The sequence below is a fragment of the Artemia sp. Qi Xiang Cuo genome, chromosome 11 (genome assembly GCF_049724085.1).
Source record: "Artemia sp. Qi Xiang Cuo chromosome 11, ASM4972408v1, whole genome shotgun sequence".
NCBI classification, from domain to species: domain Eukaryota; kingdom Metazoa; phylum Arthropoda; class Branchiopoda; order Anostraca; family Artemiidae; genus Artemia; species Artemia sp. Qi Xiang Cuo.
Window position 1 is genome coordinate 36,156,468 of NC_142804.1, and position 25,959 is coordinate 36,182,426.

Sequence of the window (25,959 nt, forward strand, 5' to 3'; positions counted from 1 at the left end):
GGGATTTTGTCGTGTTTATAGCCATCAGTTTCTTGAGTACTAAAGATTCAGTTATGCTGATACTGGAGATTGGCTCGTGCTCGTTTGTGCTGCCGGTCGAGCAAATGGGCTCTTTAAGGTTTGGTTTTTGAGTAAAGACTCCTCCAAATTGCTTGCCAAGAAGGTCTGCTTTACCCTTTGGGTCTTCTATGAGCGTGTCCAGCTGCTTGTCAAACAAAGGTGGAATTCCACCTCCATTATTACGCTTTGAGTTGACGTATCTACAGAAGCATTTTGGATTTTTCTTCTGGCTTATTGGCCAGATTCCGTTCCTGTTCATTTGCTTCAAAGCAGTTTGCCTTTCGAACTCTGTTCGAAGCCTTTCGATAGCCAGCCCTTTCCGAGTCAGCAGGAAGCTTATTTTTTGGTTTTGATTTCATTTTCTTCCAAGCTTCTTGTTCTTCTTTTATAAGGTTAGTTGTTTCGCTTGACAATGCTACCCGCGAGTGACGTCTGATCAGCGGAATGTGTCGCCCTTCAGCTTCTTTTATGACCGACAGGAAAATGTCATAGAGTTTGTCAGGTGAGTTTTAGTCCTTGAACATTTCTTCCCAGTCAATATTTTGGAGGTCTTGTCTCATCGCTTGATAATTTCCCTTGTAATAGTAGGGCTTCGGCTGAGCTGGCGATGTCGCTTGTGGTTTAGCTTTGAGGTCAAACGCTATCGCGACATGCTTGGATTTTCCAACTGGTGCTAGCACTTCGATATTCTCTACCATACTAATATCACTCACGAGGAGGAGATCTAAGAGGCTTGGGATGTCGGTGCCACGCACCCCCGTGGGCTCATCTATCAGCTGTTCTAAATAGTTTTCGTTGAACGTTTCAATGTAAAGCCGTGTAGGTCCATGCGTCAAAGTGCCAGTATAGTGTTTTTGCCAGTCAACCTTAGGTAAGTTGAAGTCACCGACAATTACAACGCTCAGATCTTGCTCACTTGCTACAGCGAAGATTGTGGAGCATATCGCCTGTACATTTTCCAAAGAGCTGTTGGGACTTTGGTCGGTTACCCCTACAAAAGTGCTGTTGCCGCTAGGGATAGTTAGCTTGATCCGAAGGCATTCGTGAGGGTTGGAATTTCCGAAGGAAATGTGCTGAGTTGAGAGTTATTCGGAAAAGTAGCAAATTATTCCTCTGTTGCTTTTATCTTCCAGGTTTAAGGCAGTGGTAGTGTAGCCATCCACTTCAAATTCTGCCAGTACCAGCAAGAATCTGCAATTTTTCGGCTTCACTTCGACTATAGCGACAAGATCCGGGCTAGGCTTCTTGATTAAATCCTTTATTTCTGAGAGTTTATTGAAAAGCGAGTCAGCGTTGAAGTAAATGCATTTGATAGTTTTTTTCTCAGTTTTTATTCGGTTTCTTTGGCTACAGTTTAGTTATATCTCTTCAATAGGGATTCTGGACTGTCCTTGTGGGGTTCTCAAGTGATTTTGTGGGTTTTCCAACCTTCTAGCTTGACGCTTTGCAGCTTGATTAGCTCTTTGCATTGGTGTAAGATCGGGGTTTATGAAAATGTTCGATTTAGTGAAGTTGTCAGCAGAACTTCTAAGGTGTCGGGCGCACTTTACTATCTTGTTTCGCTTTTTGAGGCAATCGGACGAATTTTTCTTGAGCTTGACCACCAGTAGAAGAGGCTTTCTGTCTTCTTTTTGTGCTCCTATTCTCAGGGTTCTGGATATGTCGTCGTTTTGCAGTTCTGCGCTTAGGTCATTTTCTGCAATTAGTTTGATTACCGTCTCTTTGTCAGGCACGGACCTTGATTCTGGAAATCCAAACACAACGAAGTTTGATTGTTTCTCTTCGCTCAGTCTTCTCTCGTTTTCTGCCTTGAGCAGGGCATCGACAGTAGAGCTACAGTCGAGAAGTGTTTTTTGGCTAGCTGATGTCGTAATGGGAGCTTGGTTTACGGTTTGATGAGGGGCCAGTGCTACTCGTTGCGAAAACGGAGTTCCACCTGTTTGTAGGCTTTCCCTTAGCTTCAGCTGCAAGTTAGAGACACATCTTTTACAGCAGCTTTGGCAGTCGTACTTGAAAAGGATCAAATTCCGATCGTGCATCTTGATTGCAAGGAAGAGATCAACTTTGATTCCTGAACAAGCGGCATGCTCCAGCTCTCCACAAAAAAGCATCTATTAGCCGTAGCTTCCTCTCTAACCGGTGAGTGACAATAGCTGCACGGTTCGTCCGAAGTTTGGAAAGAGATTTCCGTCGATTGGGTTGGGTCGTTTTGGTCGTTGACTTCAATTGGCTGCGTTCCTTGAGACCAGGGTGAGGGAACGAAAATCTGATGGCCTTGATGACCAGAGAAACAGGCCACTATTGACCCCGCTTTGGCTTTGGTGTTTGCGGGCGAAAAGGAGGCGCAAAGTTTGCATTTGCAGTTCCGTGCAATCACTTTGGAGTCGGCAGACGAAATCTTCAAGTATTTTGTATGGAACTGTTTGTTGCAGGACTTACAGGACAAGGAGTCACCCTTTTTTGTATGAAGCTTACAGATGGTACAGCTCATTATTTTCTTTGCAGATTTTATGTCGAGGAAAACGAGGCAAGCGTAGAGTCCCGCTACCTATTCCCCGCAGTTTAAGAGTCAAAAGACCCGGCAGGTTGCTCTGCGGCCGTTGGAACAGGTGCCCTCCCCTCTTCTGCTCGTTTTCCTTGAAAGAAGAGCCTCAAATCCCGCTAATACAATAAAACACTGGTTTTTGCCTTGAACGCTAGATGGCACTCCGACGTAGGCCTTCGTAGGATAGGTGTACCATAGGTGAATGGAGCAGGAGTGAAATGGATCAGGAAGAAGAGTGCTTGAAGTTGTTATTGTTTGGCGTTATAGAAATACTAGAATTTTTGGTTAATGGTGGGCATTTTAATTTTAAACAACAGAGAACAGTGTCCTGAAGACGTTTCTGAAACTTTTGGGGATACCACTATTACTACTTTTGCTCTTACAATTTAAACAAATAAAAAAAAGCAAGTGTATCCAGGTTGTCAAAGAGAGTAGATAGAATATTTTGGGAATGATATTAAGTTTCAATTTTTCAGGTCAGCTTCAGAAGCTATAAAATTAAATTAAAAAATTCTGTTTGTGTCAGGATTAAAACAATAGCAACTTATATTAATATATTTGGATTAATAACAAATAGCAACCCATACTATGGAATATTGTAGAAAAAAAGCTGAAAAGATATAAAATATTATATTTTCCATGAAAAAGACGATGTCAATAAAAAAGGAACAGAAATTAATTTGAAAAAAAATTCTCATAAAACAAGTGATTCAAAGAAAAGAAAAGAGCTCCATTAAGCCAAGAATGAGCAAAAATAAAATCAAATAGTCTTCCAAGCGTAAAACTACCACAAATTACTATCAATAAATAAATGAAACTCAAAACGAACAGTAATTACAATAAATAGCCGAGTCAAACTCAAAACAAACAATATTAACATGAGTAGGGCTGATGACCGAAATGCCTTCTCAAGACCAGAACACAATTTGCACTTTACTAAAAACAACATACGTTTGAAATGTTTTCACTTTTCTTACATTCATAAATAAAAAATTATCAAAACCTTAAGTAATGTGTATCAGTATATGTCAATTAAACTGACAATCCATGGTCACTTTTTTTTTTTCAGTGACTTCAGATACAGTGAAAACAGTTTTATGGAAACCTTACAGCCTTACTTTATTCCAAGCCCACCTACAAGAACTCTAGAGACAAACTTCCCAACCTTTATTACCCTCTTAACTGAAAATACATATGATCTAATATCTCTAGAAACCGTATTGGAAGACATATATGCAATAAATTTTTATTAATAAATAGTTTCTAACCTCATCAAATGCTCCCCTAAGATCTAGAAACGCAGACCATAATCTGCGATCCTTACGCCTAGTGTACTTCTTAACTGCTGAATCCCCTATAAAAATTTGATCTACGGCAGAATAATTTTTCATAAGTCCTGTCTGTATTTCACTTAATTGTCTGACATCTAACCTTCTATATAGGGTTTTGTAAAACCACTTACCCAGACAATTCCCAAAGTGAACATTTCTATAGCTTGCCAGCTTGCATGTGAGGACGCATCACCTTTTTAAAAAAAGTGGGACTACAATTGAGGTTGATCATTGTGAAGGTCACTGAGGCTATTAAAAAATACCAGAAAATATTACAGATATTAATCAACACTTAGCATAGGAAGCCTTATGATTTTGATGGGCTAGTCAGACTAATTTGACGAGAAGTGTACCCCCTGTGGGCAAATAAGTGATCCGTTCACTCTTTAATTACAAATGATATTTTTCTTCTTTTTAATTAATAATGGTAGCCGATGTTCCCAAAATAATATTAGAAATCCACATACTCCACTCTGGTCACCTTAAAACTTATCATATCTCGCAAAATACACCTTTGCTCTTATCCCCGAGAAATAAGGCTCTGAAAAAAAAATTACTTTCAAATTTACGAGTGAGCATTCAATGCTTATTACAAGTGGATAAATTTCATGGAATGTGCAATAAAGACGGGAGCATGAGTGAAGAATATCCTTTTGTTGTCAGTTTTCAAAATGACTAGAACAGCGAAATTTGTAATCAAATAGAAGAGCTGCTACCAACAAAAAAATCAATAGATGAGCTGGTAAACTTAGAAGGAGCAGATGGCAATGTCAATCCATTTGGGGCAGAAGAAACACATTCTACACGCAGAAATAACAATCAAAATGAAACTTCACAGGAAGACGAAAATTTCAAAGCATAAAATAATGAAAGAAGAGCTATTTCAGTTGATAGCTTATTAAAAATTAAGGATAAAGATGCTTTCACGAAGAGAAAAGGGAATTAACCATATGCACGCGAGACATAAAATACGACTTTTTCTTCTAACTTTCATTTATCCCTCCATATTTCAAGAATCTTATGGAATTTCACATTTTCCCGCCTCTGAACCTATGAATGCATGATCTACACTAAAATCTTTTCTCAGAATTCCGCTTTAGACGTCCTAAAGAAGGTTTTTATAGGAATGAATTTGCCACATTTCATCAGAAGTCAACCTTATCCATGAATATGAAACTTTACCCAGAAGGCAACATGCCCAAATTTCCAAAGAAGTTACTATAGATCCTAAAATTTAATTTATATAAATACTTTAACTTGATCGTGCAAATATTCGCTTAAGTTTTTGCTACGTGAAAAGGACAAAATTCAACAAAATCAGAAATACCAAAAAAAAAATTCTAAAAAAAAGCATTAAAAAAAAGTTTACAAAAAAAATTTGAAAAATAAGAAATTATAGTGGCAAAAAAATGAAAGTAAAAATGTAAAAACATTAAGAGAAAAATAAAGAAAACAACACGAAAATACTGAATCAAAGTTTAAAACATAGCGAAACTTTACGATAAAAATTGAAAATCTTCGGAAACTTTGCAAGAAGAATCGAAGAAACACGTAATTCCATGGACAAAGATTTGGAATATAGCGAAACTTATCAGAAATATGAATATAGCCATAAAACTTGACAAAAATCAAAAATGCCAAAAAAATTTGTCTAATAAGAATGCATTTAAAAAAAATTACAACTAAAAATGGAAATTTGCGTTTGTCCTCAACAAAAAAAAATGAAAGTTTTTTGAAAACTGAAAGTCTTTGAAAACTGCAACAAAAATAAAAATGAAAATACTTTGACAAAACATGAAATAGCTACAGATTTGCGAGAAAAAAATTAAAAACGCGAAACTGCTTAATCAAAATTCAAAATATAGCTATAGATTGCTACAAAATCTGAAAAATGGTGAAACTCTAGGACAAAATGAAAAAAATTCAAAATTGCATAAACAAGAATTAAAAAAACATGAGTGTTAAAAAAAAATGGGATTCTTATAAACTGAATAGATAATTTATCAAAGACTGAAAATTTAAAGTCGTTAGTAGTGTAAAAATTCGAAATTTGATAAGACTCTTAAAGTTGGAAGCTTTTTTGTTTTTGAAAATCAAACAGTTCGTGGTAATGAACTGTAAGTTAGGAGTGACCCAGCTCAATAGTAACCAAAACTCTAAAAAACGTAATTTTGATACCAATATGAAAAGAATTGAATTTTTATGCTGATTCCAAATATATAATTTGGAATCAGCATAGTTTCATTCAATTTAGTCTTACACATCAAAGGTTACGAGCCTGAGAAAATTTGCCTGATTTTCGAAAAAAAGGGGAAAGAACCCCTTAAAAGTCATAAAATTTTAATGAAAATCACACCATCACATTTAGCGTACCAGAGAACCCTACTGTAGAGGTTTCAAGCTCTTATCTGCAAAAAATGGGGAATTTTGTATTTTTTGCCATAAGAAAGATCACGGATGCGTGTTTATTTGTTTGTTTGTTATCCCCAGAGGCGATCGCATCGACCCAGTGGTCCTAGAATATTGGGAGAGGTCTCGCTCAAACGGAAATTGAAAGTTCTAGTGCCCTTTAAAGTGGCCAGAAAATTGGAGGGCAACTAGGCCCCCTCCTACGGCCCTCTTGATCTCAAAATCGTCTGATCAAAATTTTGAGATAGCCATTTGTTCAACATAGTTGAAACACCGGGTAAATATACCTTTGAAAATTTCATGACCCCCCACAGCCCCTGGTGAAAGGTTTTTAAGTTACAAATTTGCTAATTGTTTACTTGTATTACTTGTGATTGGGAAGTATGCATACATTTTTTGGGTTAGGGGGGCGAATTTTCCGCGGGACCAATTTGTTGTAGGGAGGGAAGTATTCAGGGGGTGAATTTTTCAGTGGAAATTTTACACTAGTGAAATTTTGCCAGAATTCCTATACGAGATTCTTCTTATGTCTTGCTTTCTCTTTGTCAATTCAATTTTACGTGTGGAGATGTTAAGGGTAAGCGCCCGGGGTAAATTTTTACCAGGATTGAATTGTCTAGAGCAGTGGTTCTCAAACTTATTTAGACACTGTACTCCTTTTTCATCCACAAAACATTTTAGGTAACCCTTCTCAGTCAGTAGCGGATCCAGGATTTTAGGAAGGGAGGGGGCGAATCGGTGCAAAAAAGTCCTAGTCGAAATTAAGTCAAACGTACCTTACTGATATTGAAAGTTGCATGCCTCTGCTTCTATTTGTCATTTAGCTGTCGGTTGTGTAGAGGTATCCACAAAAACACATTTATAGAAACACTATCAATATTATATAACAAATTCTCGCCTCCTATTTCCACTATTAGCAAATCTATCAATAACACTTTCTACACTTATGTCAATATCACGGTGAACATGAAGAAGGACAAGTCCGGTGAGTCTTTTCTTCGTCATTTCATTTCTTAGCCACGGTTTCAATCTTCTCAATGTAGAAAAACTTCGTTCAACAGACGCCACTCTGACAGATAGGGTCAGGAGGATCTGACAGAGTGCTGAAATATTCAGGAAAATATCAGCATCATAGTTGTGTTTTTGTAAAGTTCCCTAGTGTTTCAGGTATTCTACCTGTGCCTGCGTTGCTTTTTCTCAGACGAAGACACCAAGTTTTTCATTTTGTCGCTTCTTCGGTGAGGGCAGATTCACAAACCAATTGGGAGGGGAAACCGATTACTGAGCAGTATCACTGTGACAAGTGATGAATCGTATCAGCGAATTGTTGTGTATTCGTTTTCATTCAATTTATTGACTAGAAAATACCGAGCTTCAAAGTTTCCAGCGTTTCTATGGAAAAACGGCTTTCTAGGTCTGAAATGATTGTGTCCAACAGGAGAATAAAAACTGACCGTCTATAATATTCCTCGTGTGAACTGAATGGTACATTAATCCGATTCGTTGGCTTTCTCTATCCTTGGGACTGCTATTTCTAAACCTAGCTCGGTTGCCACTTCAGTTACCTCGTCAAATGTGTTTTTAAACTTGCTTTCACTCTCCCGACACTTGACTTGCAGCTGGGTAAGAAGGTCCTTAACATGGCTTGCTGCAGACGCGAGGTCTAAGCTCTTCTTCTGGAACAGCTGACTGAGCGGTAAAATTAGTCCAGATATGTTACTAAGAGAGTAAATGGTTACTATCAGGTCGGAGGATGTGACAGTAGTCAATAAGGATTTTGCTTTTGCTCCAGTTTTGCATTCTGCCCAGCCGCTGATGATCTCAAGAGCTTCCACTATCTTCGGGAGCTCTACCACAAACTGCATTAAGGAATCGTGCCTTTCGATCCAGCGCGTTTCACACATGCCAGTTAGCTGTGCTTTCATTACTCTGGTTAAAAAATAATTGCGCTTTGCAGAAGCACCAAAAAAAGCAACTATTTCTGTTATTACTCCGATGGAGTTTCTAACACTCTGGATAGAAGAAGTTTCTGACATGGAAATATTTAAAGCATGGTTGAAACATGGGCAACTCAGGGCATTCTTTGATACCTTTTGAACATTACAGCTCCACGATGTTCTGAAACCATCATAGCACATCCATCAGTGCCTATGCCCACACAATTTTCCAAATGTAGCCCAAGAGATCGAAGAAAATCCAACACAACATTTCCAAGCGTTTCCCCTTTAATGATCAGTTCAAAGTTTCCAATGCTGTCCAAGTAACATGTTTTGTGTAGGTCTAATAAAGCAGTAAAGTCCTCATGTTTTGTTCAATTGTAATTGAAGCAAAGGACAATACTTAGTTGTGACTCGTGTGACACATCTGTTGTTTCATCAACAACCACACTGTAGAACTTGGCAGAATGAACTCGTGCAAGAATTTCCTTAAGAACCTCTTTGGCAAAACATTCAATTAATTCATTCTGTGTTGTTTTGCTTATATAAATAGCATTTGCACCTGAGCTTTCCAAATTTTCTTTTAACGTGATATCACCACTATTTACACGGTACCTTAAAAGTTCTTTAAAGTTCCCTTCGTTTGTCAATGGATCCTACACTGCCAATAATTCTTCATCATTTCTTTGGCCCCGAAGAGCAATGTTCTGTTGACCCAAGAAAACAATTGATTCTACAATTGGCTTCAATCTCGCTCTGTTTTCCTGCACTTGTTGGCTGCGTTGTTTGTTTACAAGGCTTAAATGTTGGTTTCAGGGTTGTCATATTTTAGAAGGAAATGTTTGCCTGCGTCAACTGAATCGCGGTGATACTGATTATTTTCATGAGACACCAAGTCACCGTCTTTTCCAGTTAGCTTAGCAAAAGTCACGAGGGGCTTCTTTACCAACTTTTGCAATTGATTGGAGCCTCCAACCCCTCGAACGTTAAACAAAACACAATATTTACAGAATAAGCCCCTCATCTTATTTGAAAATACTAGCCAATGAAATTCTTCCAAGCGAGTACGATTGAAAAATCTCTTTTCGTCCCTGCCCCGCTTCTTGTGAACTGAATAGGGGAAGCTTTTGCTAGACGTTGGAATCCACGGGTTCTGAAGCAATTGATATCGCATACGATCATCTAGTTTTTCAATTCTATCGATTTAGCTTCCGATATCATTTTCGTAGAAAGTGGTTATTTTTTTGATATTTGTGTTAGGCTTGGGGCTACACTCTTCAATTGATGCTAACGAATCATGCACAATCTCACTATTAGTCAAAGCGCTGGAATCACTACTAACACTAAAACTCACATTATTTCTATTTTCAGTTCCGGTGTCCACTTGCCTAGCTTTAGCTTTCAAACCAAAACAGTTGTTGAGAGTTATCTACTTTCACTTCGACATCATAACTGGTTGATATTATTCAGAAAATGAATACTTTTCCAACCCTTCTAGAATCACGAATAACCCTAAGACGTATGTGTTATTGGAGTCATTTCAAGATTTTTGCTTAGTTATTGAATAAGAAACAGGCTTTGACGCGCACACTTTTTGAAGCTACAACAATGTACGAGATGGCGAGCTTCAAAATGCCTTGTAAGTTAGGGTGACACCAAACACTCTAGACAATTCCCTAAAGACTTAAGGCAGACAGACCTAGTGTCGTCCGATCCTTTTCAAAGATGCGTTGATCCAAGCGTTGATATCGCAATCAAGTCACAGAAAATCTAATGATGGAACTTTTTGCCCAAGCAAGGGGGGCGATCGGCCCCCCCCCCCCCCCTGGATCTGCTACTGTTCTCAGTTACCGATAGGCCTACTATGTAAACTATAGCTAAAATATAAATAAAATTACCAATCCTAGAGTTAAAGGGTTGTTTTTTTTTTCTTTGGCTGGCCGGGTACCCTCTAAACAATTTTGCGTACCCCAATTTGAGAACCACTGGCCTAGAGAATAAATCGGTCAGGTGGAAGGATTTTTCTGTGGAGGTGTAGCCAGATTTCCTAGCATTATATGGAAAACAATCAGAAACTAAATAAAAAAACAAGTTTTTTCAACTAAAGGTAAGGAGCAACATTAAAACATAAAGCGAACATAAATAATTACGTATATGAGGGGGATTACTACTCCTCAGCACCTCGCTCTTTACGCTAAAGTTTGAATTCTGTCCAAATTCTTTAAGAATGACTTTTGAGACGCTATTTTCTTTTGATTAGAACAATAAGAAACTTTTTTTTAAAGTACTACAAAACTTTAGCGTAAAGAGTGAGGAGTTGAGGAGAAGCAATCCCCCTCATATACGTAATAGTTTTTGTTCGTTTTAAGTTTTAATGTTGCTAATTACTTTCAGTTACTTTCGTGTAATTTGCATTTAATCGCAATAAGAGCTAAGAAATTTTGAACATGAAGGTATGATTCTTGAAATGTGAAGACTCGCACTGTCAAATTGTCAACTGTGTCAATTGTCACTGTCAACTGTGAAAATACAGTTGAAGGATCTTGGACGTAAAAAAAAGCTTCGATTCTTGATATATCAATAGGTTAGTTATAAAAATCTGAACATTTAAAGTCTTTGGAAGCTCAAAAATAATAAAAAATTATTAATATTCTCGGACAGGAAAGGGTTTTGTGTCACAAATCTGATTCTCGAAAACTGAAAATATTTTAAATTTAAAACTAGGAAGTTGAACTCTTTAATATTGAGACAATGTAAAAAATCTTGAGATTTTTGAATTGTGAGGTGTTTTGTTGTTAAAACCAATATAAAAACTCCGATTTTCTTTAGAGGAAACTGTGATTCATTAGATGATTCCATAGTTTAAATATTAAAAATTGAAAGCTCAGTCAGTAGAAGGAAAAATGGTCAAACTTATTAAAATTCACTTTTTTATGAAGATTCCCTTGTTGCCGGTTTTCAAAATGAATGGGACAACAAAACTGCCAATCAGATAGAAGAGTATCCATAAAACAAAAGAATTGACGTTATAACAAATTTAGCTGGAACAGATAGAAATTTGGGGCAGGAGAAACACATTCTATACATAGCACTAACCTGAACTAAAAATTCAGGTAAATGAGGCCTCATAAAAGGGAAAAAGAAATAAACCATAATCATGCAAGATGTGCAATACAACTTTTTCTTCTAGTTCTCATTTGTCCCTCCATATTTCTAGAATCTTTAGGAATTTCACATTTTCATTGCTCTAAATTGTGTAAACGTAGGATATGCACTAAGAAATTTCTACAAATTTCCATTTACCAATCCCAAAGACGGACCAAGGCACGGACCAAGGGGGGACCTTGTCCCTGGGGGTCCATAATAGAATCTGGGACACCCTCGCCCGGGGTCATAAATACAGGCGGAGAAGGAAGAAGGCCCCTATAAGGTACACTCAAAAGGGCCCACCTGGCTTATCCAGAAGTCCCATGAGTTGCAAACCTTCTCCCAGTCATGGGTTAAATTGCATGGGGTTGCAAAACACCCTCATGGGAGAATCCTCTATGGGAGGACAACAGTGGCAGGGCATAAGATCCAGGCCTATGGACAACAGCCTCTGCAAAGGGCTGCCTCGACCCTTTCGGGGTACTTGCAAGACTGGGAACCCTGCGGTCAACTCTATTCCCACTTGAGAGGTGGTGCCCCTCGAGGAAATTATAGCCTAGTAAACGACACAGCATTCGCATGAGATTCTGATTAATGGACAATCTTCTGGGCTTAGTATGTTTTGACGGGCGTCTTTGGGCTGAAAAACCTCTTCCTAGCTAATTTATCTATTATGGGTTGCCTCCCCGTAGTAGCATAATATTTGTAGGCATGAATATATAATGAGTTGGAGGTAATAGGCTTGAGAATGTCTGTGCAGGATTTCGACTCTTGTTGATAGAAGAGCATCGGCAAGTGCTGAAAACTATGTTGTGACCAAGATGGGCCCAGGATTGCACAAAGCCTCCATTCATGGAGGTCCCAAGGACTTCTTGCTGTCCAGTTCTAAGCCGGATTAAGCACATCGGTGTAGACTTGAGAAGATATATGATCCCCGTCCTTCACTGGTATCCGGGATCATTGCTTTTCCTGAGGCGAAAATAATTTCAATGATTTAAAGAACATGAAAATTGGAACTTGGAATGTTACGACATTAAAAAATGACTGTCACATTGACATTTTGACTGACAAATTCAGACGATTCGAACTGGATTTATTAGGAGTTTCAGAAACTCATATCCCAGGGGTAGGAAGCATGAAATTAGGTGATATAGAATTTGTTCACTCAGGCAGGTAGGATGGGCTATATAGACAGGGAGTACGGCTCATGATGAATAAGGAAGCTGCTAAGTCTTGTTTAGGCAGGGAAGGTATTAATAATAGAATACTAATTGCTCGTTTTATGACTAAAAAGCTAAGGGTATCAGTTATAGTAGTATACGCCCCTGTAGAACCGACTGACGGAGATACTAGGGACTCAAATGAATTTTACTTACAGTTACAGGAGCAAATAGACAAAGTCCCAGGTAGAAATATGATGTTATTACTGGGAGATTTTAACGCCCAGGTTGGTACAAATAGGGATAGATGGTATCCCAGCCTAGGTAAATTTGGTGTAGGAAAAGAAAACAGTAATGGATACAGACTTTTGGAATTTTGTAGGCGTAACAATCTAGATATAACCAATACGGTGTTTGGTCATAAAATGGCTCATAAGTTAACATAGTATTCACGTGATGGTAAGACAGCAAACCTTATTTATTATTTTATTGTAAAACGAAGACTAGCACGGTTAATAAAAGATACTAGGGCATATAGGAGAGCCGTAGTTGATGTTAAAAGTAAAGATCACTATCTAGTAATGCCAAGAGTTAATTTAAAGCTGAAATTTCGGAAGGGTAATTACCTCCCGGGAAGTTATGATGTTGGTAGACTCCAGGATGAGAATTTGAGGGAAAATTTCCAGGAACAGTTGAAACTTGAGAGTTTAAATTTGATAATCTGGAAGATGGTTGGAATAATTTTAGAACAACAATTTGTGAAGTTGCTGATGGTGTCTTAGGGAAAAAAGCTAGAACTGCAGCTAAGAATATTAGTGAAAAAGCTTTATGTTTAATAGAAAAGAGAAAGGACTTGTACAAGAATTATCTGAATGATAGATCGTGTGAAAACAAAAGAAATGTAAAGCAAGTAGAAAGCATTAAAATAAGACTTACGGAGGCGTGCAATGCAGGTCTTAGACAAAATTGCTGAAGATCTAGAAGATTCAGCCAGACGGCATAATAGAAAAAAATTGTACTGGCATGTTAAAATTTGAGAAGGAACAGTCAATCTGGACTTTTCCCAGTTAAAGATAGGAATGGGGTCGCAATTAGCGATATGGAAAAAACTAAAGCGAGATGGGCCGAACATTTTGAGAACTTGCTTAACCGAGATAGAGTTGCAGGAAAAAATATAGAGGAAAAGGAAAAAGTTTGTGATCCTTTGGATGTGAAGGAAGATTTGTTTTGTGGGGAGGAATTAGCAGCAGTACTAAAAGGGTTAAAGAATAATAAGTCTCCAGGTGCTGATTGGGTGGTAAGTGAGTTTCTTAAATATGGTGGCTCTGAGGTCAGAAATAAGTTATTGAAGATTATGAACATAATTTTTGAAAAAGGGGAAGTACCTAACGATTTTAGGAAAACCTTAATTAAGCCACTTTATAAGAAAGGTGATAAAAGTGAGTGTGGTAATTATCCAGGCATTAGTCTGGTCTCTTTAGGTAGCAAATTATTTAGTAATATGATACTTTTTAGACTGAGAGACGCCGTAAACAAAGTTTTAAGAAAAGAGCAGTGTGGTTTTAGAAAAGGTAGAGGAAGTGTCGACCAAATTTTCACTCTTAGGCTAATAATTCAGAAGTGCCTGAGTTTTCAAACACCTTTGGTCCTCAGTTTTATAGATTACGAGCAAGCATTTGATTCTGTTGATAGAAGAGCTTTAGTAAAGGTTTTATCCTTGTATGGTATACCAGACAAATACATTAAAGTGATTAGTGCTATGTACGAGAATAACAGTGCTGCGGTTAAGGTAGGAAATGAGGTTAGCAGCTGGTTTTGTATTAAATCAGGGGTTAAGCAGGGCTGTGTTCTATCCCCCTTTATATGGATTATTTTGATGGACTTTGTTTTAAGGAGCAAAGGAAAGGCAATGGGAGACCACGGAATCAAATGGGGAGGAAAAAGTCTCCTGGACTTGGATTATGCTGATGATTTAGGCATCCTAGATGAAAGTGTGAGCAAAATGAATGAAGTTTTAGAGCTTTTGCGAGTTCAGGGTGCTAGAATTGATTTGAAAATTAATGTTAAGAAGACTAAGTCACTAAGGCTAGGAAAAAGTGAAGATAAAAAGGTGACGTTGGGTAATGAAAAGATTGATCAGGTTGGCACCTTCGCTTTCCTTGGTAGTATTTTTAGTAAAGAGAACGGGAGCAGTGAAGTGTTAAATGTAGAATATCAAGGCTCAGGGTGTTTTTTCACAGTTAAAAAAAGTCTGGAAGAATAGGAAGATAAGTCTGCAAACCAAGATTAGGATATTAGAAGCTACAGTGATGACAGTAGTCAAATATGGCTCCGAAGCATGGACGCTCCGAAATGTGGATGAAGATTTGCTAGATGTTTTCCAGAGAAATTGCTTAAGGATTGTTCTGGGTTCCCGGCTGACTGACCACATTTCAAACAATAGGCTATACGAAAAATTTTGTTCAATACCGCTCTCTATGGCTATAATGAAAGATAAGTTGAGGTGGTTAGGGCACGTTGTGCGGATGAAGGATGACAGATTGCCGAAAATTGTTCTTTTCGGCCAACCATCTAGGGCTAGACGGAAAGCAGGTCGTCCCCGTCTGGGGTGGGAGGACGACTTAATCTAAAATTTACCATATCAATTGTTCTCATATTGATAGATTATCAATTATTCAAGGTCGAAGTCAATCAGATAATTAACTTCCACCTTGAACAATGTATAAGATTTTTTTGCGCACACGTGCATATTACGTGCATATTACACGTGCATATTAGTTTAAATATTTGATTATCTCTTTTCTTTCCATTCTTAAACCAATGTTATATTTACCTTTTGCATTATTACAGCCCACTGTATATACATTTATATAAATTTATATGCAGTGTTACACCCATACCAATTATTCTCCTTTCCTTTTTTATTCTTTAATACTAATTTCTGGCCGCCTTGAGTTTGAGTTATTGTAGGCTTCTATTTCTATTGATATTAAGTTTAATATGACCTTTACTTTTCTTAAAAAAAAAACTTACTTTTTCGTAAAGTTTTCGTGTAATATATATATATATATATATATATATATATATATATATATATATATATATATATATATATATATATATATATATATATATATATATATATATATATATATATATATATATATATATATATATATATATATATATATATATATATATATATATATATATATATATATATATATATATATATATATATATATATATATATATATATATATATATATATATATATATATATATATATATATATATATATATATATATATATATATATATATATATCTATATCTAATAATAATATTGCATTACTTATTACCGATTCTCATATATACATTGGAAATTCAAAATTAGTTTCTTTAAAATTTAGTGTTCCAACGTTGAAGCCAAGTTTCGCGTTCAAGAGAAATCTGACCTGTCTACCCGTGAAAAGATCTAATGTCGCTTATGTTTTTACGTTTTACGGAGAACTCGCACCTCGGCCCGGGTTTTTATAATGGGTGAGATAGCGGACGATCATACTGTCTAATATTTATATACTGTCAACCTAATTGAGCAAGAGTGTAGCGATATATTTTTTTGCACGAAAATCATACAAAATTTCAGGGAATACTTAGGTTAGTTTGGCCAAAACTAGAGTGGCACCCTAATCTAACTTTTCCCTTAAGCTATCCGTTGAGAAAATGACAAAGGAACTCGACAAATTCGGGGATGGCCAAAAAATGTCGGTATATAAATGATGCAAGAAAACTTTACAAGATAAATTTTAAAAACACAAAATTACATCGGCAAAAAAATAAATTAGCGAAAACTTTATAAGGAAATTTGTAAAATTTGTTTTTTGATAGAAAGTGAATATGAAATTTGTTGCGAGCGGAGAATAGTTCTTAGTGAAGTTTGTTATGAAATTGTTTGCTTTGTTGTCAAAACCGATACTAGATTTTCTGAATATTTGAAAAAAAAAGTTTTATTTAAAAATATTTGAAAGATCAAAGTCATTAGCTGGAAAATAAGTGAAAACGGATAAAATACTTGAATTGGGAAGTATTTAGCTGTCAAAATTGATATAATCACTCTGAAATTGTTTTTTTAAAAAATGCGTAATTTTGCAATGTAAAATGTATCGTTATGAAAATATGAAAATACAAAGGGCTAGAAGGACGAAAAAGTAAACCTGTTAAAATACATGAATTGGAAAGGCTTTTTTTGTCAAAAACTACATAAGAACATTGAAATTAAAAAAAAGGCTGAGATTCCAAAAATATACAAGGTTTAGTTATGAAAAAGTTAAAATTCAATTTTATTGGAAGAAAGAAAATGCGTAATTTGTTAAAATTCTTGAATCAGGAATGTTTTATTACCTTAAATTAGCATAAACCCACTGAAATTTTCCAAAAAATGCGTGAATGGCTACACTCTTACACGATCAAGATGAAGTGTTTCTTTCTAATTAAATTGTAGGTCTATAGTAATTCCTTTGGATAATTGGTCATGTTGCTCTCTATATGAAGCTTCAAGTTCTTGGATAAGCTGAATTGTGATGAAACATGTCATTATTTTTCCTGTATAAATCTTCTTTTGGATCGGTAAAGACGAATTCCTTGGAAATATTTAGTGTACATCGTGCATTCATACGGTTTAGAGGTGTTAAAATTTGAAATTCCTTAAGATTCTTGAAATATGGAGGATAAATGATGATTGGAACAAAAAGCTGTATTGCCATCTTGCATATTTAGCCTACAGTTTATTCCTTGTTTTTGGCACCAGTTAAAACAACGGGATTTTCCATTCTAAGTGTTAAGTTTTTTCGGCTCCGGTAAATGCAAGGTTTTTTTTACATGAAGTAAATAGGTGGTGCATGATGGGCCATAGATACAGAAAACAAACGCCTGGTTAAGTTCGAAAATGCTATAATATTCTATGAATTCTGTAAATAAAATATAAGCCAGCTTAAGTAAAAGATATATATTTTTGGCCATGAGAGATAATTTTCTTTAAATGCCTTTCAGAATGTTTCGGATCACTGCTATATTTGCTTGTCTAGTGACTACGGGGTTCACTGCCTGTCCTGACGCCATATTGCTAGGCCCATGCAAATGTGCAGAGGGAGACATTCTTGATCGACGCTATACAGTCACTTGTAGAGATGCAAATGCAACAACCATCAAAGCAGCTTTTGCAAGAGAATTTGACAAGCCAAATTTGAGAACTATTGAAATATGGCATTCTGATATTGGATCTATAACAGCTGATTTTTTCACAGACAAAACTGCCGATTATCTATATCTTGGCAATAATCAAATTACGTCAATCGATGTTGGCGTGTTCGACAACATGAAGGCGGGGCTGAAAACATTAGAAATATATGGAAGCCCTGCACTATCTTCCTTTGACTTCAATCTGCTAGAGGGCTTTCAGCTGTTGAACAAACTCCATCTTGCTTTTACAAGCATTACAGAAGTAACCTCTCTGCCCCTCCTCCCAAATTTATCATACATTTATTTAGGCTACAATTCGATTAGTTCAATTGAACCATTTGCATTTGAAGGGGCAACAGATTTAGCGTCCTTACATTTAAATGGGAACAAGCTATCTGGTCTTGGAGATTACTGGCTATCATTTACATCAAATCGAAGTTTGATTTGGGTTGATTTGATGAACAATGAAATTGACTCTATTACAAACAATACATTTACAAGTAAGTTACTCTCTTTTGATTCTTCAGAGTTTGAAATGTGGAATTTGCTTCAATTGTAAATCAAAATAAAAACCCCTAGACTACACCCACACAACTAATCTTAATTTTCTTTAGAAGCCTTTTCTCTCCATTTGACTAAATTTTTATTAGTTAATCGAACCTATTCAATACAAAAAATAAAAAAACAAAACAAATACACTGTAGAACTTATTAAAACTTATTGAAAATATCATAGATAGACAATTAAAAAAGATAAAAATAAAATAAGGAGCTCGTCCCCCTTGATTCAGTTACCCCGGCAATTAAGAAAAAACTTTCATCATTTTACCATTCATCCCAAAACTTGGTGATAAACTTGGTAATTCAAAAAAACATAATCTCTCTGTTTGTTTCAAAACCGAACAAAAAGTTGAACATTTTTTCCACTCAGGAAAGCATAAAACTGACCCTGTACTGGATAGTGGTGTCTACAGATTCCCGTGTTCATATGGGAAATTTTACATTGGTAGGCATGAGCATATGTTTACATGCAACGTTTGCATGAGCACAAAATTTCAATAGAGAAGTCCCTGAGATTCAAAAATAACAGTGTAAACTTTGATTCGGCATTAGCTTCTCATATTTTCGTAAATCCGAACCATCTGGTTCTTTTGACGAGGTAACCTTAATATCTACTGTAAATGGCCTACCACAAACTTTTAAAGAGGTAATTGAGATAAAAAAATTCATGAACCAAAATTCAACAATACACAGAGATACTGGAGATATTTCATTAAGCCCAATTTATGACAGTTTAATTTTGAAGGACTCAATCAGTATTTTCACCCGGTATAACTTGAAAGAGCCTATTAGCACACCAAATGATGAACGAATTTGTAAGCCAGCCAAAGCAATAGCAAAACAAAGGATTATTGCCCAATCATCTTGGTAGTTTTCTTTTTCATTGATTCCAACCTGGCTCTCATTTAGTTTCTGTTCTATCGTTAACAAGTAAACTTCAAAAGGTTCAATTTTCGTTGGTTTCTTTTTCTTTCCTTTCTTGTTTGTTTAGCACCGAGGACTACTCGGCGGAAGTCCTTGTCGAAATATTTGCTTATTTCTTCTTCTTTATGGTTCGCCACTGGCTGAAAAAAATCCTTGTTTTTTCACCTTTTTTTATTTTATTTTTCATTTTGTTATTTTCTTTCCTCTCTGGGTTCCAATTGAATTATTAAAACTGAAAGTTTAAAACTAAAACCTTAGAACTTCAAAAAATAACTTTTTAAGACTATTACTCTTAAACTAAAAAAATTTAAACTAAAATTTAAAAACTGAAACTTCAAATAAAAAATTTAAGAGTAAAACTTAAAAACTAAAAAGAACTTTCTAAACTAAATCTTTTAAATTAAAAAGAGCTTTAAGCCCTAAATTTTGAAACTGACAATTTAAAACTAAAACTTCTAAAACTAACTTTAAAATTGAAACTTTAAAAGTAAACCTTTAGAATTGAAAATTCAAAGGAAAAAAACTACCGGTAAAACCTTAAACTAAAACTGAAAAACCAAAACTTCAAAATAAAATTTCTTAGTAAAAATTTTAAAGCCAGAAATTCAAATCCTCCGAAACTTAAAAAAAGACAAAACACAGTGATTACGAGAGCGGACAAGGGAAACACAGTTGTAATTATGAATTCTTCAGTTATGAATTAAAAGTTAACACCCTTTCAATGTATAAAAATATTTACAACGAAATAAAAATTGATCCTACTGACAAATGCACACAACAGTTGAGAATAGTACTAGGAATTTTAAAAGATAGTAGACTAATTACCCCTCAAATGTACAGAAAATTTCACCCCAAAGGTTCTTCAGCCCCAAATTTTTATGGTCTGCCTAAAATCCATAAGAAAGATATTCCGTTACGTCCTATTGTAGCATGTTATAGTTCTCCAGCTACGGGTATAGGAAGTTTCTTAGCCACCATTTTTAAGCCTCTTTTAAGCACTCAGAAATCCTATATAAAAAACTCCATAGATCTTGTTGAGAAGTTAAAAACTCAAAGTACAACAGAAAAAAACTATTTTATCTAGTTTTGATGCAGTTTCTATGCACACTTCATGCGATATGCATAAATGTGAGCAGGGCTTACAAAGAAAATTAGAGGAAAATTCAGCTTGGTCGGATTACAAAACTTTGGAAATTGATACAATAATGACCCTTGTTCGTCTTTGCAACAAATTCTCCTCGTATTTTAAATTCCGAAAAAAATTTCCTTCCAAGCTTGGGCTTATCTATGGGTACTGTCTTGTCTTCTTATTTGGCAAATTTTTACATGGATTTCATAGAACAGTCTGCTTTGAATAGTTTCCACTCAAAACACTCTATCTTGTTTCGTTTCGTTGATTATATCCTTTCTGTTTGGGAACATGGACAAGACTCTCTAAGAAATTTTTTGGCACATTTGAACTCTTTTGATTCGATTCTCCAGTTCACAATGGAACTCAAAGATGCAGGTAAGCTGCCTTTCTTGGATGTTTTGATTATAAAAACTACTCCTAGCCTTGAGTTTTCTATATACAGAAATCCGACTCATAATGATCGATATCTACATTTCTCTTCCCATCAACCTCCTTCTGTGAAAAGAGGGGTAATAATCTCTTTAGTTGACAGAGTTTTAAAAATTCGTTCCCGTAATCATATAAATTCTGAATTAAACTACGTCAAGGATATTCTTTTCTGCAATGGTTAACCAAAATTTAGCAATAAATAGAGATACTGGAGATATTTCATTAAGCCAAATTTACGACAGTTTAATTTTGAAGAACCTCAATCAATATTTTCACCCGGTATAACTTCAAAGAACCTATTTGCACATCAAATGATGAAAGAATTTGTAGGCCAGCCAAAGCAATAGCAAAACAAAGAATTATTGCCCAATCATCTTGGTAGTTTTCTTTTTCATTGATTTCAACCTGGTTCTAATTTAGCTTCAGTTCTGTCGTTGACAAGTAAACTTCAAAAGGTTCGATTTTCATTGGTTTCTTTTTCCTTTCTTTCTTTTTTGTTTAGCACCGAGGACGACTCGGTGGAGGTCCTTGTCGAAATATTTGCTTATTTCTTCTTCTTCATGGTTCGCCACTGGCTGACAAAATCCTCGCTTTTTCACCTTTTTTGATATTGTTTTTCATTTTGTTATTTTCTTTCCTCTCTGAGTTTCATTTGTCATGTATAGCCAGTGTGGTCTAAGAATGTATTTACGTCAAGCTTACGGGGAGCATTGGACCAATATGGTTTTAGATTTTTTAAATTGTGTTAAAAACATGCAAATCTGATTTGTCAGTTTAATTTCTTAGTAACTTGCAAAAGACATCGAATTTCTCCACCTTCTTTATGTTTCAACCTACATTTAGGCACACAATCTGAAGGCCCTTTTATTCAGAGAAAGGGTTTCAAAACTTTAACACATATCTTAAAAGACCATAGATCCAAAAGATACATCCTTAGCAACAAAATACTAAATTTCAAATCCTTATTATATCAGATTTTGTCCCCTCAAGATTTTCACTAGATTTTACAAATCTCACATAGATCTTTCTGACACATATTCCATTTAGCAAAAACTCGTCTATCGGAAAAATTATCAAAACTGGAATTTCAACAGTTTCAACAAACACGGATTTTCCTTCCTAGATTTTGTCCTGGCCCTCCTTTGGAAAATCTATCCTCTAAGGATTTTACATCCAAGGGGCTACGTATCAAAGGCAACGCTGTAGCGTTGCCTATAGTAAAGGCCATACGGCTCCAATGTTTTATTATTATTATTCTTTTCCCAGAGGCACTTCATATGGAAGGGGTTGTCGTAGAAACTTCAAAGGGGGCTCATTCGATTGAAAATTGAGAGTTCTAGTGCCTTTTTTAATAGTCGAAAATCATTGGAGGGCAACTAGCCCCCCGCCCACGCCCAGCATTCCCACAAACACATCCAATCAAAATTTTGAGACAACCATTTTCTTCAGCGAAGTTTATTTTCAGAGAGAAAATATGTTTTTGAGGAGGACACTTCCCCACAACCCTCAGGGCAAGGGTTTTAAGTTATGCCCTGGGGTCATAAACGGTCTTTATATAAGGAGTTGTCGTAAAAACTGCAAAACAGGCTCAGTTGATTGGAAATTCAAAGCGCTAGTGCCCTTTTTAATAGTCGAAAGTGATTGGAGGGAACCTAGCCCCACCACGCTCATCATTTCCCCAAACACATCCAATCAAAATTTTGAGATAGCCATTTTCTTCAGCGAGTTGATTTCCAGATAGAAAATATGTTTTTGAGGCGGACACTCCCCCACAACCTTCAGGGCAAGGGTTTTAATTTATGCCCTGGATGCATATAAGCTTTTTACAGAAGGCGTTGTCGTAGAAACTACAGAAAAGGCTCTTTCGATTAGAAATTCAAAGGGCTAGTGCCCTTCTTAATAGTCAAAAGTGAATGGAGGGCAACTAGCCCTCCCCATGCCCATTATTACCCAAAACTCATCCGATAAAAATTTTGAGATAGCCATTTTGTTCAGCGTAGTTGATTTTTAGATAGAAAATATATTTTGAGATGGACATTCCCGCAAAATCCTCAAGGCAAGGGTTTTAAGTTATACACTGGGGGCATATAAGGTTATTATAGAAGGCGGTGTCGTAGAAAATTCAAAAAAGGCTCATTTGATTGGAAATTCAAGGGGTTAGTTCCCTTTTTATTAGTCGAAAGTGATTTTAGGGCAACTAACCCCCCTTTCACGCCCACCATTTCCCCAAAAACATCCAATCAAAATTTTGAGATAGCCATTTTATTAAACGTAGTTTTAAGTTCTGGAAATTAGGTCTTTGAGGATGGCAGCTTCCCCACAGTCCTCAGGGCAAGGGTTGTAATTTAAGGATTCTCAGAATCCTTCATATTATTTCTTATGGAAGGGATGCTCGTTTAAACTTTAGAGAGGGTTAAACAAAATTGCATATTATGAGTTGAGGCTCACCCAAATGATTGCCCAGGGGGGTCACCATTCCACAATCTATGAAATCATTCCTGCAATAACTGAAAATATAAATTATTTTTGAGTATTTTAACGTCTTCCACTAATTCAAACGGTAAAACATTCTACAGCCCAATGAGTCTGTCTAATCTCCTAAATCGGGAACGGAGGAGATAAGTGAAGTTCCACCTCGTATTGGATGAGTTTCAAACCTCCCTCCCCCTCTCCTACTTTCTACGCTAAAGTTTTCTTCTTTATTCCAAGTACAACGCCCCCACCCCAAATACTTTGATAAGGAAAAGTTTTGTATGGGAAGAAAACATAGTAAATCTATTAAAATTATCCAATTGTAAGGTTAAAATACATACTCTCTGATAGATGCAAAATTGCTTTGGCGCACAAAATCCTATTAAGGTAAATTCCAAACAGTCGTGATCCCTTTGTGTCAGCAAGTGCAATGGTCTAAACCCCCTTATTTTAGCTATTTTTTCAATCCATTCACTGTTGTCAATCGCTGTCCACAAGTTATGCAAGCTGTCTATGGTTCATATATAAAGTTTTTATCAAAGAGGTAATTGTATTGACTTTGAAAAAAGCCTCATTCGATTTAAATTGAAAGTTCTAGATCCGTTTTTTAAAGTCAAGAATAATAGAACATTAAGCAACCCCCCCCCCCATGCCATCAAAAACTTTAAACTTTTTGTAATCAAAAGCGAACAAAAAGTAAGTAAAAAAAACTTTCTGAAAAATAAGTTTTTCAAAGAAAAGTAAAGCCCATTTTAAACTTAAGCTCAGGAGATACAATTACCTGTTAAAATTCAAACTCAAAACAACTAGAAATTACTATTAAAGAATAAATAAAACCCAGAACGAACAGAAATTCAATAAAAAATCATAGCAACAAACATACAGCAAGTCATTATATAAATGAATAAATAGATCTTAAAGCGAGTAGGCCTAATGCTTAGATTGAATATGCAAATCAAGCTAAAAACGAAAAAAAATATTTTGCTATTAAAGCATAAATGAAACTTAAAACAAACAGAAATTGAATAAACAATCAATGCGAACAAACATACAATATATGCTAATGTAAATGAATAAATAAATTTTAAAACGAGTAAAACTTATTGAATATGCAAATCAAGTTTGAATCGAATAAAAATTACTACAAACAAGAGTTTGGGTATCGCCTGACTGCAGAAGCCTAAAACCTACTGGGTCATTGGCGCTTTACTGAAAACTAATTATATTACAAATGTTTTCTTTTGTGCTTAATATTGAAAATAGATATTAAAGTTACAGTAAAAATTTGAACTGATGAGCTTTAAGCAATTAATATCATTATATATCAAATATTAAGTTTAATTTATTAGTTCTTTCCATGATTGGTCAAGACAAATATAGTTTCACTACAAACAAAATTTGGATACTGCCCCCTTCTTTAACTGAAAAAACCTAAAGCCTTCTGCGTCATTGGTGCTTCACTGAAAACGAAATACTCGTATATTACAAATTATTTATGTTCTGACTCTTAGAGCATTGAAAAGGAAAATAAAAATCAAAATGAAAAAAAAATCCCGTGTTAATGGATTCTTCCACAATTTGTACCATTATATATTTGAAATCCGTTAGATTATGTATATGCTCCCAAAGACTGTTCAAGACTCGTATAGTGTCAAGTCAAATACCAGTGACGCAGCAGGTTTTTGGATTCTGCAGTGAGGCGATACCAAAACTCTTGTTTTTAGTTATTTTTATTCGACTCAAACTTGATTTGCATATTCAATTCAAGTTTCACTCGTTTTAAGATTTATTTATTCATTTACGTTAATATATATATTGGTATGTTTGTTCGCATTGATTGTTTATTTAATTTCTGTTCATTGCAAATTTTATTTATAATTTAATACCAAAATATTTTTTTTTGTTTTTTTTCGTCTTGATTTTCATATTCAATCTAAACATTACTCGCTTTAAGATCTATTTATTCATTTATATTAGTACCTTTTGTATGTTTGTTTGCTAAGATTGTTTATTTAATTTCTGTTTATTTTGGGTTTCATTTATTCTTTAATAGTAATTTCTGGTCGGTTTGAGTTTGAATTTTAAGCGGTATTTGTATCTCCTGAGCTTAAGTTTGAAATAACCTTTACTTTTCTTTGAAAATCTTATTTTTCGGAAAGTTTTTTTAATTAATTTTTTTTTTAAATAACAAAAATTTGCAATGGCTCAAACACACGTAAATACATCAGAAATTAGTACGGGCGTGGAGTCTGCTATTTTTAGCTCTCGTCGGAAATCCAGACCTACTCAGGGGTGAAATTGTAAAGAGTATTCTTGATTATAGGCCATTTTTGTCACTTTCAACTCAATCAAAGGAAGAAATTCAAATCCTCAGAAATTTGAAAAAAGACAAAAACACAGTGATTACGAGAGCGGACAAGGGAAACAGTTGTAATTAAGAATTGTGCAGATTATGAATCAAAAGTTAACACCCTTTTATGGATTGAAATATTTACAAAGAAATAAAAATTGATCCCACGGACAAATACACACCAGTTGAGAAAAGAACCAGGAATTTTAAAAGATAGTAGACTAATTACCCCTCAAATGTACAGAAAATTTTACCCCAAAGGT

General features: G+C 35.4%; 1 protein-coding gene across 1 annotated transcript in view; it reads left to right on the top strand.

Annotated features, from left to right (window-relative positions):
• The first annotated feature begins 17,619 nt into the window (after positions 1 to 17,619).
• The window catches only part of LOC148946936 (oplophorus-luciferin 2-monooxygenase non-catalytic subunit-like), a 34,766-nt gene continuing 26,426 nt past the window's right edge, over positions 17,620 to 25,959 (top strand). Inside the window, exon 1 of the mRNA XM_089096744.1 lies at positions 17,620 to 18,329. Coding sequence (XP_088952870.1) covers positions 17,630 to 18,329 — 700 coding nt within the window. The 5' untranslated portion in view covers positions 17,620 to 17,629. The remainder of the gene's footprint in view (positions 18,330 to 25,959) is intronic.